This window comes from Podarcis filfolensis, assembly GCF_964270895.1.
Source record: "Podarcis filfolensis genome assembly, chromosome: 4".
Lineage (NCBI taxonomy): Eukaryota > Metazoa > Chordata > Lepidosauria > Squamata > Lacertidae > Podarcis > Podarcis filfolensis.
The window spans coordinates 47,561,850-47,576,586 of NC_139607.1; the positions used below are offsets into that span (position 1 = coordinate 47,561,850).

At 43.3% G+C, this 14,737-nt stretch overlaps 1 protein-coding gene across 21 annotated transcripts in view; it reads right to left on the reverse strand.

The window, feature by feature from the left end:
- Positions 1–14,037, reverse strand: part of CASK (calcium/calmodulin dependent serine protein kinase) — a 128,347-nt gene extending 114,310 nt beyond the window's left edge. For 6 of the 21 annotated variants that reach the window (XM_083612525.1, XM_083612521.1, XM_083612517.1 and 3 more), the window contains exons 1-2: positions 13,125–13,924; positions 11,945–12,007 (exon numbers count right to left, since the gene is read on the reverse strand). In XM_083612525.1, the coding sequence (XP_083468651.1) occupies positions 11,945–11,988 (44 nt within the window). In that variant the 5' untranslated portion in view covers positions 11,989–12,007; positions 13,125–13,924. Of the gene's footprint in view, positions 1–11,944; positions 12,008–13,124 lie in introns of all 21 variants that reach the window. The other 15 variants (XM_083612524.1, XM_083612516.1, XM_083612530.1 and 12 more) reach the window with 8 other exon arrangements.
- Positions 14,038–14,737: the final 700 nt, after the last annotated feature.

The window sequence follows — 14,737 nt, forward strand, 5'->3', positions numbered from 1 at the left end:
AAGGAAAAAAATTTTTTTTGTTTAAACCTATTGCCAGTCTGTCAATTTCTGAACAATTTTTATAGAACAACATAGGTACTTTTTAAAAAAACATTGCATTAAAAAATTATGTAACCAGGAAATTCCATTCAAATTCCTAGAGATTGCAAAGTGTTTCAGAAGTTGAGCACCCTCATATTAAAATGCCAGATCAATGTATAAGATTATTTATTCATAAAATTATTTACAGACCACCCCTCATACATCAAAGCTGTGTGCAACAAAGTATGCAAGTACAATAAACATAAAATACAATAATAATCATACAAGTAACTAGCTATCTTGAAAAAAATTAAACAACTGAATAGGCCTGTCACATAAAAAGGCCTCTAAGAGGCATCTGAAAATTAACAGTGAGGATGCCTGCCAAGTCTCTGTTGGAAGAGTGTGTGACTATCAACACTAAGTGCCGGGCTTCTAATTGAAGCCAGTTGGTCTTCTGAAACACAACAGAACAACTAATAGCACTCCTCCAGGTGACCTCAGTAATCAATCTGAGATATATGGGCCGAGGCGGTCCTCAATTTTACTAAGACATTTTCAAACAGTTTAAGAACATAAGATGCTGGGTAAGACCAATTCTCTATCTAATGCAGCACTGTATTTTCAAGTGGCCAGCTGTAAGCTTCAAGAAAGCATGAACACACATATTTGCATATGTGTGTTACATTGAGAGAGAGAAACTTATCAAGCTCCCCAACCCCTAAAAATCCACCTTATAGCAAGTGCAGTGGTTACTAGCCATGAAAGCTATGTTCTAACTCCACTGTCAAGAGGCAGTATGCCTCCAAATACAAGTTGCCAGGAATCACCAGTGGGGAGAATTCTATTGTAACTGGTTTGTGCTTGCAAGCTTCCCACAGGTATCTGTTTTGTTGTGAGAACAGAATCTGACTACATAGTTCTTTGGCCTGATCCAGCAGGGTTCTTCTTGTGCCCTTAGCTGCTTTGTAGGAAAGAACATCGGATGCTGCCTCCTGCTCCAATGGGGCTGGTTGTTGTATTTTCTGAGCATATGTGGTGTATCCTCTATGATGACTGGGCCAAAGTCTTCCAGAGTTTCATTTCTGAGTGGGGAACAGAACTGGATCTCCACAGTCCAATTCCAATGCTCTATCCATTAAATCATACTGCCTCTAAGAGGCAAATCTTTCCTCCACTGCTGGACCTGAAATGTTATTCTTACTTGGAAAATTACACAGAGATGTGCATTACAAAGTGGGCCAGAAGGCCGAGCAATGTAAAAAACAGGAGTGTAACATTAAGTATGCAGAACAGAGATGAGCTGAAAATACAACCAGAACATTTGAAAGAAGTATGCAGAACATTCGAAAGAGCTGAAAATACAACCAGAGTAGATGTGTAACCCACTTGTAGTGAATACGGCAAAGTATGATGGCTAGCGAGTATAAGCACTTAAAGAGTGACAAATATTTTCTGTAGGAGCTAGCTATGCTCACTTTCAATTGAGCCCAACCCCTATAGTAAAATCTCCATAGGTACAAGTAACGACACTTTAGGCACATCCAATGGATGCGCAATGGCTTTGGGACCCAGAAGAGACAGAAAAGGGGCATAATGGTGCGGGGCACACTTATACATGTTCAGGGCTGCCATATGTTCTGATTTTCCCAGACATTACAGTGGTACCTTGGGTTACAAACACCTCGGGTTACAAACACTTCAGGTTACAAACTCCGCCAACCCAGAAGTAGTACGTTGGGTTACGAACTTTGCTCCAAGATGAGAACGGAAATCGTGCACTGGTGGCGCGGTGGCAGGCCCCATTAGTGAAAGCGCGCCTCAGGTTAAGAACAGTTTCAGGTTAAGAAAGGACCTCCGGAATGAATTAAGTCTGTAACCCAATGTACCACTGTACTGGGATATCAAAGGTGGAAGTGACATCCTTTTTGTTTTTAAAAAAAGGGGGGCTCAACAACTTTAGGGGTGTCCTGGATTTTACAGAACCCTGTATGAAATGGTCACTGCCTGTGTTCTAACAGCAGCTTCAGTCTCTAGAGTCTGCCTGTCTCTTTCTGGACACAACAATGCAACTATGTTATTCCAGGAAGGAAAGCCCTTGCCAAAATACTGCAAACTTTAGTAACTTCCCAGTAGGACTATTGTAACAAACCCAACATGAGACTGCCCTTTAAATCATGCTCAAAAATTTAAGTGGTTCAAAATGCCACTGCCAGAATAGTAACTGGCTCTGACAAGACAAGAATACATAACTTTTAAAACTGTTAGTTTTTTCACTGGTTCCCAACCCCAATTCAAAGTGCTGGTTCAGCTAGCTTTCCAAAAACTCCAGCACCTCTAACTTGTGTATGCAGGCAAAGTTGGGATACTGATCAAGCTTTTTAAAAAAATCATCACACAGAACACAAGTACTGTGCAAAATTGCCTGACCTTTTGAAACCACAAAGCTGGGTATACTAAAAAGTCCTTCATACACATGATTATGCAAATTCATTATAAGCACTAGTTCAAACTATACATTTGTAATAGTTTGTCATCCTAGAAAAACTTCATATGGAGGAGACAATATGAATGAAACATGTACCAAAGTACTGGGGACGCGGGTGGCGCTGTGGGTAAAACCTCAGCGCCTAGGGTTTGCCGATCGCATGGTCGGCGGTTCGAATCCCCGCGGCGGGGTGAGCTCCCGTCTTTCAGTCCCAGCTCCTGCCCACCTAGCAGTTCGAAAGCACCCCTAAGTGCAAGTAGATAAATAGGTACTGCTTTATAGCGGGAAGGTAAACGGCGTTTCCGTGTGCTGTGCTGGTGCTGGCTCGCCGGAGCAGCTTCGTCACGCTGGCCACGTGAGTCGGAAGTGTCTCCAGACAGCGCTGGCCCCCGGCCTCTTAAGTGAGATGGGCGCACAACCCTAGAGTCGGACACGACTGGCCCGTACGGGCAGGGGTACCTTTACCAAAGTACTGGAGTGTGCATCTTCAATATTCCGGCCAGTCAGCCACACCCTCAATTCAAGATGTTCCATTCCAGTCCTTCCTCTGTGGGGTTTTCTGTTCCCCCACCCACCCAGCTCAGCCCTCAGTGAGCTGTTTGATTCCCTGCTGTTTAGGAGGGTTGATAAAGTTTTCCTATGCTTCTGCAAACCTTGGAATTCCTCCCTCCTTCTCAATGATCCCATTTTGGTGACATTCCTATTGGCACTATGTTAGAGAGGGGTGACCAATTACATCTATTACATCATTTATAATATATGCAAACATGCCAACCTGAACAATATCAAAAACAAAATATTACTTTATCTTGGAGACATTAAAATTTAAACATATCCCAAATCTAACCAAAGCTTTACAGGCTTTACTTGGTTAGTCAATGTGAAACACAACCCACTAACTGTAATTCTGTGTCAGCCTGAAAGTCCAGCTATATGAGATTCTCTTAACCAGCAGCTACCTCTTAGGTAGATTGTTACCAACAGGAGGCTGGAGATGATGCAAGGCAAACAAGCTTTCTGTTTCAGTACACGGATAACACAAGTGGATCCCAGCCTGAGATTCTGTCCAGTTTCACTGTAGATCTTTACAACCAAACAATTGTTTAGCCAACAACACAGTTAATTCTGATGTTTTAAGCGTAAGGATGTAAAATGTTGACCTACAAAGCAACAAATGGCTTCAGCCCTGTATACCTGAAGGGGTGTACCCCATTGTTCAACCTGGACACTGCGGTCCAGCTCTGAGGGCTTCTGGCAGTTCCCTCATTGTGAGAAGTGAAGTTACAGCAAACCAGGAAGAGGGCCTTCTTGGTAGTTGCGCCTGACCAATGGAATGCCCTCCTATCAGATGTCAAAGAGATAAACAATCATGAGACTTTCCATATACACCTGAAGGCAGCCTAGTTTCAGGAAACTTAATGTTTGATGTTTTGTTTTGTTGTGCTCTGTTAAATTTTGTGGGAAGTCCTTCAGAGCGGCTGGGACAATCCAATCAGACAGGCAGGGTACAAGAACTATTTATGATTATTGAAATTAACAATTGTTTTAACTGCATACTTTTATCCTTTTTAGGGGAAACCCAGCCAGATGGATGGGGTATAAATTATTATTATTACTATTATTAGGTATGTTCACACAAAAATGTCACATGCACTTTCCAGTTTGTCTCCTGAAAAATTCACTTTTTCCTTCAATTAAACTAACTAAATATGTGAAATAAAACTTCCTAAAGTGTTAACATTATACTTGAGAGCTTTTATCAGGTCTTTATTCAGTGAGTATAGTTGAATACTATTATATCATATCATATCATATCATATCATATCATATCATATCATATTATAAGTGTGTGTCTAAATCCAGATTGTAATAAGTTTTTGCTGACATGCTAAAGTAGAAGCAAGAGTTTAATCCTATCCATTCAGAATGATGTGAACTGATAAAAAAAATGCCTATCACTTAGATGAAAGCACCATTGTTAAAGCGCTCATAAAACAGGTTCTTTGAAACTCATGTTCCTTCCACAGTAAATATCAGGAGATCATCCTTATCTTTGTGAGATATTTACACATAAAATTGCATGAATATTTTAAAGTTAGAGACTAAGCTATTTAGAAGTTAAATCAGTATATCAAAACTTTACACCTGCACAATTGTGTGGGTAGAGAAACAGCTATCCAAAATAAATTTTGGCAGATCATAAATTTAAATAAGAGAGAAACACAAGGTATGTCTACTAGATTCTAAATAGATACTGGTTATGCAGAAAGTTAATTACAACAATGATCTTTCTGACCCCTATTGAAAGAATTTAAGAATAAGATCATGTCTAGTTAGCATGTCTGGGAATGTAAAGATCTGGAATTCATCACTGGTTTCTTTCCCCCATTAGATAATAACATGTATTTTCACACACCAAACACGTTCACACAACCACCAACAGCAACTATTATTATTACTGCTATATATGATCATTCGATACAAACAATAATGGCTACATCCTTAAGCACATCTGAAAATAAACTCCACTAGAATTAATAAAACTTAAAAGTAATTTTGCTAAGGGTCCAAATATGCACGGTTGCAATCCTGATGAAGTAATCCAAACCTTTGATCTGCCATGTTGGAGGGGGTGCATGGATTAGCTGAGGTGCCTTTCTGCCCAATCCTGCTAATAAGGAGCACCCCAATGCCCAAACAAAAGGCAGGCAGAAGTTCCCACCTGCAGTACCCCTTACCAGCAGTAGTCAATGGTAACCTTCAAAATGAGACACTTTGGGGGGACTTCCGGGTTAGCGCCATCAGCAATGGCGGAGTTCCTCTGACCGAGAGGAACCCGCTCCGCGAAAATCGGGTCTTGCCGCCGCGGCGAAGGTGGAGACCCTTTAAAAATCTCATGCAGAGGAAGCCTGGGAACCTGGGATTCGGCTGACACCAGGAGCACCTCCCCTACTCGCAGGGAAACCCCTTTTTCGGGGATCTGAAGCGACGTTGGGGTGAGCGGTGCGGTGTTTTGAATCGACTGCTATTTTTACGGAGTGAAGCCGCACAGCCGTTGCTGGAGAGCGCTGACTTTTTCCTGTGGACAATTGGACTCTAAACAAGTACCCGTGAGAAGAGTTGGTGGAAGAAGACTGGAAGAAATTTAAAGACTATCTTCAGAAATACTGTAAAATTAATGAATGTTAAAATGATGTTGGATTGAAAATAAGTGGCATTAGCAACAAAGTTAACAAGAGTATGCAAAATTGAATCAATAATGGATGAAAATACAGAGTTATAATATGTTAAGATATAGAGTTAAGATAAACGAAAGAGGGTAATTTACAATTTACAATTTATTTATTTACGGCTATTAGCCCATAAAATATGTACAAACATAAAAACACAGGGACATAAAAACAGATATATCCGACATTGAAGGGTGGGTCATTGAGCAGAGCCAAATGACAGCTTGGGGCCAGGAGAGCTCCAAGGGACGGATCACAGAAAAGGAAAACTGAAGAAAGAGGGTAAGGATTTGCTTATTTGATTACTTAAATGGGAATACAAAAAGGGGAGGTGTGAGGAGGCCAAGGAAACAAGATAATGAGTTAGGGTTACAAAAATGGATTTGTTTTTATTCTTTTTTTTCTTTTTATGTATTTTTCTATGTTTTTTTTTTGTATTTCTTTTTATATGACCTTTTTAAATTTATGTTTTTGTAAATCTTCAATAAATATCTTAAAAAAATAAAATAAACAAGTACCCATGAGTAGAATGGAAAATTGGATTAAGAAACATTTTAATTTGGCATTGAAGCGGGAAGGTTCTAAACAGGAAGTCCGCCTTCCGCTTTTGTAAATAGACTGAAGCAAAAATTGTGCAAGCTAAAGTCTGGAAAGTCGTATATAAAGGTCTAAAATTCCTCCAGTTTTAACCACCAAAACCCCTCTTGGAAGCAGGAGTAAAGAGGGGGAATTTTGATTGTTCAAGCCTGCAGGAGAGAGAGTAAAGAAAGATAAATTTCCACCGTCTCAAACCTGGGAACGGGGTGTCAGAGACAGAGATTTTTGGGGAAGTTCATTGACTGTGAATGGAACGTCTTTTGACAGATAGTTAAAGAAGAGAAACAAATTGATTCCAATGTTGCCTTTTGCATTTAAAAGAAACAAAAAATTTGAAAAATAAAAGTAATTCTCTTTTGTTGGACCTGCTTTCAAAAGATGGATACAAATAGAAATTGTCTCCTCTAGAGGGAGCTTGTTAAATTGTTGCTGGAGTCGATCTGGGGATTTCACAGCTGTGGAGATTAGGATCGTGGGACCAGACTCTGACCTTGAATAAAAATGTGTTTGGAAGAAGTTTTGGTGCTTGCTTTTTGCAAGACAGGCGCTTTGTTGGAGCAGATGCATGAGAAGATGGATTTGATGACGGTTGCAGTCAAAAATTTTGGACAGACAGTGAATATTTATACAGGAACCAACCCAGGAACCTGTTTTGACAGGGCAAGTGCAAATGCAGAAGATAATGGAGGAGGTTGCTGTTGAACCTCAAGTAACACAAATGGAGAGACCCGAGGCCCTGCAGGAGCATAAGCCGCTGTTCTTGAAGACTGAATTTGGAGTGGGCCGGGGGGGGGGTCTGGAGTTGTGGGGGCCCTTAATTTTGGAGGGACTTTGAAACATGCTTTTAAATACTCTCTGGACTACACTGCTGACTGTGGGGAATGGGGCTGTGGGGAATGGGCTGATCTGCTGAGGAGAGACGGAGATATTTTTGAGTTGGAGTCTCCCCGAGACCTACTCCTCAATGAGAAAGGAAAGAAATTAAGAAAGAGATCAACAAAAGACAAGGTAAAGTGCAGGTATAAACAAGAAGAAGATCTGCAGAAGGGACATGGAAAAGACTTAAGAGCCTCGGACATAAGATTACCAGGTTGATGGACTAGATGGAATGGACAGTAAGGACTGACATAACCCGAGACCAGGAAGAAGAGACGATGGATGAAGATTAGAAGAAAATTTTTAAAAATTTATTTTTGGAATTAGTGTAAAATTAACGAGTATTAGGAAATATGTTGGAATGAAACTATTTGGCTTTAGTAGAAATGATATAAGGAGATATGTACAAATAAATATTAAGTTTTAAGCTTTAAGGTATTTTATGGTAAGATAAGGTTAAAATAAATTAAGGTAAATTGAACGACAGAATATAGTGAAAGATGGAAAGGATTTGCTGAGCTAATTAATAGGTTAGACTGTTAAGATAAATTACCCAATAAAAATTGAGAAAGATGGAAAGAATTTGCTGAAACAAATAACTAAACTAGAATACAAAAAGGGAGGTGTGAGGAGGTCGATGAAACAAGTAAATGAAAGATAAAGATATGGAATATTGGATGTGTGTTTTTTATTGTTATTGTTGTATTGGTTTTTATGGTTTTTTTTCCCTTTTTTATGTATTGTTATGTATGTTTTGTTAAATTTTTTGTTGTTTTCTTTTCTTCTTTTTTCTGTAATTTTTGAAACTTCTAATAAATACCATTTAAAAAAACAACAACAACAAAATGAGACACTTTGGGACAGAACTTTTTGACATCAAGCCCAACTGAGACCTCTCAGGTTTTGCTAGCCTGGGAGCTCACATAGCAAATACAGTAGACATTTTTGCCTCTCCCCACCCTTCTCCCCACCTGACTAGTGCATGTAGCGGGGTTGTGGATGCAGCAGTGGCTACACTGGTCTATTTAGCCCTGCCACTGCCAACCAGGGATTTGGACTGCCCATTAAATTCATTTCCATGAAACACACTTATGATCTTAGAATTGATTTGATTTCAAAGTAAAGACCTCAAAATCAGCCAGCGTATACCTTCAAATAATTTTAGCCTTTGGGTCATATTCCTATAAGACCCTTATCAATGCCAAAAAAAGATAGTTCAGATCCGGCCAGCAGGGTCAATGGTAAGAGATGATGGGAATTTGAGTCCAGCAACATCTTGAGGACCACAGGTTCAACATACCTGCTCTACAGTATGTAACAAATTGAGCAGTGAGAGAGAAAATTGCTGTGCCATTGTTCTTCCATCCCTACAGTCAAAGTTTGGGAGAATACGGAACCTAAAGATCATACAGCGAAGGCTATCATAAACCAAGGAAAAAACAACGAAGACTCAAATATAAGTACAATTAACAATTAACTGATTAAATAGTTATAAGAAAATTCAAATATAAATGTGTGCTTGTCAACTATCTCATTCATTGGTAGCAAAGTAGATTTGCGTCTGATTGAGCAAATTAGAAGAATGATGTGCTTTAAGTAAAAGGGTTATCATACAGTCTTCCACTGAAAGCTAGGAGAGGAAGAGGTCAGGAATATCTCAGAAGGAATCAGAGTGCCACAGCCTCTTCACAAATGCTTATACCTGTCTTAAGAAACCTGCTAGATGTGTATTCCAATGCACAGCCTAAAGAGAGCAATTACTTTAAAAGCTCACAAGATGCCTAGGCATTACTACTGAGAATTAGCTTTGTAGATATTTGCCAGTTTAAAAGAATCATTAAGGCAGCCCTCCTGTTGGAGCTGGGAATGTAAGAAGTTGCATTTTGCCAGGTCAGACAATTTTCCAGGACTGTCTACAGTCTGTCTTGCAGTTCATGGAACTCACATATTCATACTACACACAGCAATAGTGTGCCAACAGCTCCACTCCCCCCAAAGTATGCAATGCTTTTTATGTACACAGTCTTAATAATACTGAATACAGCAATACCTTGGAAGATAGGCCAGAATATCCAAAAAACAGAAAGGGGCTGTGTCTGATTGATACCGGTTTGTCTAAAGCCAAGTAATGCAGTAGTGGACCTTGGAGTCTCTAATTTCAGCAGCACCCTGTACCACTCCAGAATTCAGCACCTCTGCCTTCCATTCTATATAACAGTTGCAGCACCCTGAGTCTTTGTGCTCCCCTAATCCATCTCTGGTCCCGGCTCAAAACACACAGACAAAGGCTTCAACTTGTAAGTAGGAAAGATATCCTTATTCAGGCAAGTAACTGTACAGGCTTGGCAGCAGACATAGTGCTCAGAAGTCATGATTCAGGTGTTCAGGAGCATAGAAAGTAGAGAAGAAAGTATCCCAACAACTTTCCCTGCCCTCACCTCCCAAGCTTTTAAAGATAAGGTATGCCTGAGTTTAGTCACAAGAGTCACTCATCTTGTGGGAATGCTGAGATTACAAACGCATGCTGTCAGGGCAGATGGGTCATTTTTTTGTCAGTGAAGGCAGCACCTGATTCTAGGTCACAAGACAACACCATTATGTTTATGCTTCTGTTCAGTTGCTGCTGCCTCCTTTTCAGCCTTAGAATAATAGAATCAGACAGTGTTCGAAATTATCCATGCGCCAGGTTCATTTTGCACCTGGCTTTCAACCACTTGCAACTAAGAGAAGATGCTTAGGAACCAGGATGGCCCCTGGCACCTCCATCATTTGGAGGTGCATGCCTGGGGATCATTGGATCTGGACTGTTTTCACACACCAATACCCCACCCTTTAGAATTCCATCAGCTATATTTTATCTGTACTATCAGAATGAATTTCTGGAACCAAAATGCGTTGGGGTTTTTTGCAGCCTGAGCAGGAGCAGTCACTGCTAACAGAAAGAGGTAGGAATAGGCCAATAGATCTGTGAACTGCCCCTGGATTGAGTGACTTTTCTTCTTTAAATTCTAAAAGTACTTAATCTAGCTCAAGTTTGTCATCTGAACTAGCCAGATGTTTAACTGAGAATCAATCACAGTCAGTCCATCATTTGAAAAATAAGACTTTAAGGCAGTTTTACCCCAAAATGGCAACTAGACATCCCATTTTGGCAACTGTAGCCTTGGTTTAAGGAGGCATTTGGTGCTCATCTTATATATCTGAGTTTCTAACACTGGAATCAGAGTTGGAAGGAACCACAAGGGTCATCTAGTCCAACCCCTTCCAATGCAGCAATATTTTCCCAATGTGGAGCTCAAACTCACAACCCTGATACAGTGGTACCTCGAGTTACAGAAGCTTCAGGTTACAGACTCCGCTAACCCAGAAATAGTACCTCGGGTTAAGAACTTTGCTTCAGGATGAGAACAGAAATCGCATGGCGGCAGCAGTGGGAGACCCCATTAGCTAAAGTGGTACCTCAGGTTAAGAACAGTTTCAGGTTAAGAACAGACCTCCAGAATGAATTAAGTTCTTAACCCGAGGTACCACTGTATTAAGAGTCTCATGCTCTACCAACTGAGCCATCTCAGCCTCCTCCCTCCTGGCTGATCAAAGCCCACCCCTGCTCTTTAGGAAGGTCGGAGGGGACAGCCGGCATCCCAGCTTCCTCTTGCACAATGGTTAAAGACAGCGTGGAAAGGGGAGGTCCCTTTCTTACAAATAAGGCTTCCCCAATTCACCCCCCCATTTCTTCTTCTTCCTGTGAATCCAATCCCAAGGCCTATGGTCTCACAACACCTAATAAACTTTACCTAAGGCTGAATCTAGGACTTCTTCATTCATCACTTATGATCAAAGCTACACCATTTGTCATTATTTATTAAGTTACACCTACCCACCCCAATCCACCTTTTGGGCCAAACCTTCAGAAAATGGTTTAGAAACGAGGACATTAAAATAAAAACCCATAAAACAGCACCTAATTAGAACAAAGAGAACCAGCATTAAAAACCAAGAAGAGGTTTGGTAGAGCAAAAAGAGGGTTAAGAAATATTTAAAACCTAACAGAGGGCCAAATTAAGTTATCATACCAGTAAGTTCCAAAAGTGTGAGACCACAACTGAAAAAGCCCTTTCCCAACACTAACACCTTCTGATATTTATCAGTGGCAAGACAGGGAGCAGGACCTCAGAGGTCAGTCTTAGAGTCACCTAGAGGGAATTCTGCATTTCCTCAAGTACAAAATAGTGTTAATTGACTGCAACTTCCCAGTGAAGGAGGAGAACCTTTTGGAAATACATGAGTGGTAGCACATTTATTGCAAAAGCAACAAAACAAAGCCCTATCACATGGTATACTGGAGCAGCAAAGTTGAATGAATGAATGAATGAATCTGAGAACTATGGAGCAAACATGAATTTATAACTGATGCTTTTAGGGTTCTAACCAAATTATCTCTCAAAAACTGGAATTCCCATAGACAAATTAATAATTAAGAGTTGGGAGACACTTGTAACACACACAATTCAATAAAGTATTTGGCAAAAGGTGTTACAGGACCAAATGTCCTCAAATATTTTGAGCAAGCAGACACAAATTTTAGCTTCATAAAAGAAAACTTTGAGGGAAACATGACAAAATAAATGCTAATATTATTTCTGCATTGTCTTACAGTAGACAACTATCTGACAACTATTATAGCAAAATTAGAATGAAAGAAAACAGTGCAATCCTATACTCAGAAGCATACCTTACTCCCAGGTAAATCATTTCCAAAGGCGTTTTCCTCACCATGTAGTTATCCTTTCAAAATCTGTAATAGGAAAGCCACCTAAGTGCTAAAGCATCTTCAGTTAACTCCAATATGCAAAGTTACCTGTTCTTTCAAAATGGTGCATCTTATTCTACTTTTGTTTTATCACCAAGAACTATAAAAATAAGTAGAAAGCTCACAAAAAACACAGTATCACTACTAACCTAAAACTATGAAGAAAAATAAAGTGTGTTTTGTTTCCTTTTAGTATCATAATTAATTTTATTTTCCACTAGCACAGAATTGCACAAGTTACAAACTAAGAAGACTTGAGCTGCCATTTTCAAACAACCTACCAAACTGGCCACTCCAAAACAGACAGGCAGTGGCAGTTTAGCAACCGCTGCAACTTCAGTTTTATGCAAGCTCTTGAACATCGATTTAAAAGCAGTTGCATAAGCCCCAGAAAGGCAAAAATCTCCTTCTGCACTCTTCATCATTATTATTCCAAGTGGGTGGGGGTGGGGGATAGAAATATTTACAGAGAAACTGAGCATTACCTGAGTGTCACTTACATCGTCGCTAACGAGCTGGGCTATTATGCAGCAGAGCACAGGAAGGCACCTGGCGTGCAAATATACCAGGCACACCACACAAGAGCAGAAAGATGTGGAGGGAAAACATCCCCCGCCTCATCCCTTCCTTGCCTACCTTCCTGGTCACACATAGACCTCTGCCAACACCGGGGCAAGCAGAAAACCAGGTTAGCTGCAGGAGCAAACAGCCGGTTTAATCTGAGTGCCCGAAGGTGGCGAGGAGGGGGGGAGGGGAGGGAGGAGAAGAAAAAGAAACAGCCCCCCCCCCCCATTATCAAGTCACTTCCCCCACCGTGTGAAAGCGCGTGGGCGCCACGGCGGATTCACTTGTCATGTCACTCAGCCCCAACGCCATGGAGCCGGTCCCTCTCTCCCCCTTCCCTGCCTCAGACAGACACGGCGGCCGCAACAGCAGCAGCAGCAGCTCAGGTGGGAACGGAGCCGAGCATCTCTCTCCCCACCACCACCTCCCGTCGGGGAGGAGGCTTTGCTGCTTCGGTCACGGTCGCCTCCGTCTCTTTCTCTCGCCCTCCCTCTCATTCCCCCCCCCCCGGCCATTTGCCTCTCCCGCCGCCACTTACTTGCCGATCACCTCGCAGAGCTCATACACATCCTCGAAGAGCACGTCGTCGTCGGCCATGGTCCAGATGGGGGCAATTCGCCACACGGGCGGCCGAGGCGGGAAGGGGGCGCGGGCACGATCCCCTCCGCGCTCCCCGCACGACGCGCCGCCGCCACCACCGCGTTAAATCCCAGCCGCCTCACGCCGCACAGATCCAAATCCGCCCCGGAGGCTCCAACGGCCACGCCGGGAATCCCTTCAGCCGCCGCTCCTTGTCCCTTCCTCCTGTGGGCCTCAGCCTCCCCGCGTGTCTCTCTCCGTCTCTCTCGCTGCCGCCGCCGCCGCCGCCGCCGCCGCCAGGTCCTCACCTTTCCCCACCCCGTCCGTCGCGACCCTTTTCCCTTTGCTCCCCCACCGCTGCGGCCCTGGAGGCTAATGCCGGCAGGCGGCGGCGGGCGGGGTGGAGCAGGGACCACGGAGGGGATGGATACGGAGATGAACCGGCGGAAGGCAGAGCCGCCTCATTCGCCTCCCCTCCCCCACTGGTGCACACTCACACGCGAAGGGGCCGGGGAGAGAGAGGGAGAGAGAGAGGGAGAGAGAGAGAGAGAGAACGCGCGCGCGCGCACAGGGAGGGAGCGAGGGAGAGGCAGGCGCGGCTCCGACCACGCGCCAAGCAACTGCCGCGCTAAGCTGTTTAATGGAGGGCGGGCGCGCCGCCGCCGCCGCCGCCGCCACCTTTCTAATCAGTCACGCAACCGCCCAGAGCCAGCGCGCGCGCTCCCTTCTTCGAAGTGCGCGCGCGCAGTCTTCTTCTTCTTCTTTGCCTCCTCCCCACCCCGCCCGGCCGTTCTCTCGTCCCCCCTCCCTCCCTCTTCCCCCATTTGACAAGTCCTTTGCCAGAACCGCGCGCAGAGCCACGCCCACAACACCCCCCCTCCAGAGGGCGCAAAGGGAGCGCTCTGCGCAGACGCGGGTGTGTTAACGTCATAGGGAAGGCGAAGGGGAAAATGAGGCGGGGCGCCGTAGCGCTCTTCTGGGGGGCGGGCAGGCGGGCTTTCATTGTAGTAGCTTTGGAGCCTGTGCTTGGAGAGCGTAGTGAGGCTTGTAGGAGCTCGCGCGGAGAAGTGAGAGCGGCTCCCTGGCGTGGCGCGGCGCAGCAGCGTGTAGTGTTTGCGGAGAAGTAGCTGCGGTTCCTTCTCAGCGCTGTTTTCTGTCCTCCGTGACTAGTTTTTATGGGAACAAGAAGTCAGTTTGGCTTGTGCAAGAAGTTAGACGGGGCTGAGGAAGGACAGGTAATGTAGCCGGGCGTGCCTCTTTGGCGCTAAGGTACCTGACCGGGGCAGCCGGACAGGTTTTCTTCGGATCCGCACAAGGAAAGCGAGGAAGCCGCCTTGGGGAGCTGATTTTGGATGTCGTTGAAAGGCAGCACATTGTTGGCTATTTAATTAATCATTTGCATTTTCCTTGTTAAGCAAGAGGGAGAAGAGCTTGCGGGGTGTTTTTGTTTCTGGATGCTGTTTTATTAAAATACAAGTTTGGGTTCTTTACCCCCACTCCCCCAAATGCTTGTGTTGGATGTTTGACTTAAGTAGGAATGTAGTTATTTTTAAAAGGTGGGTTTAAAGCATA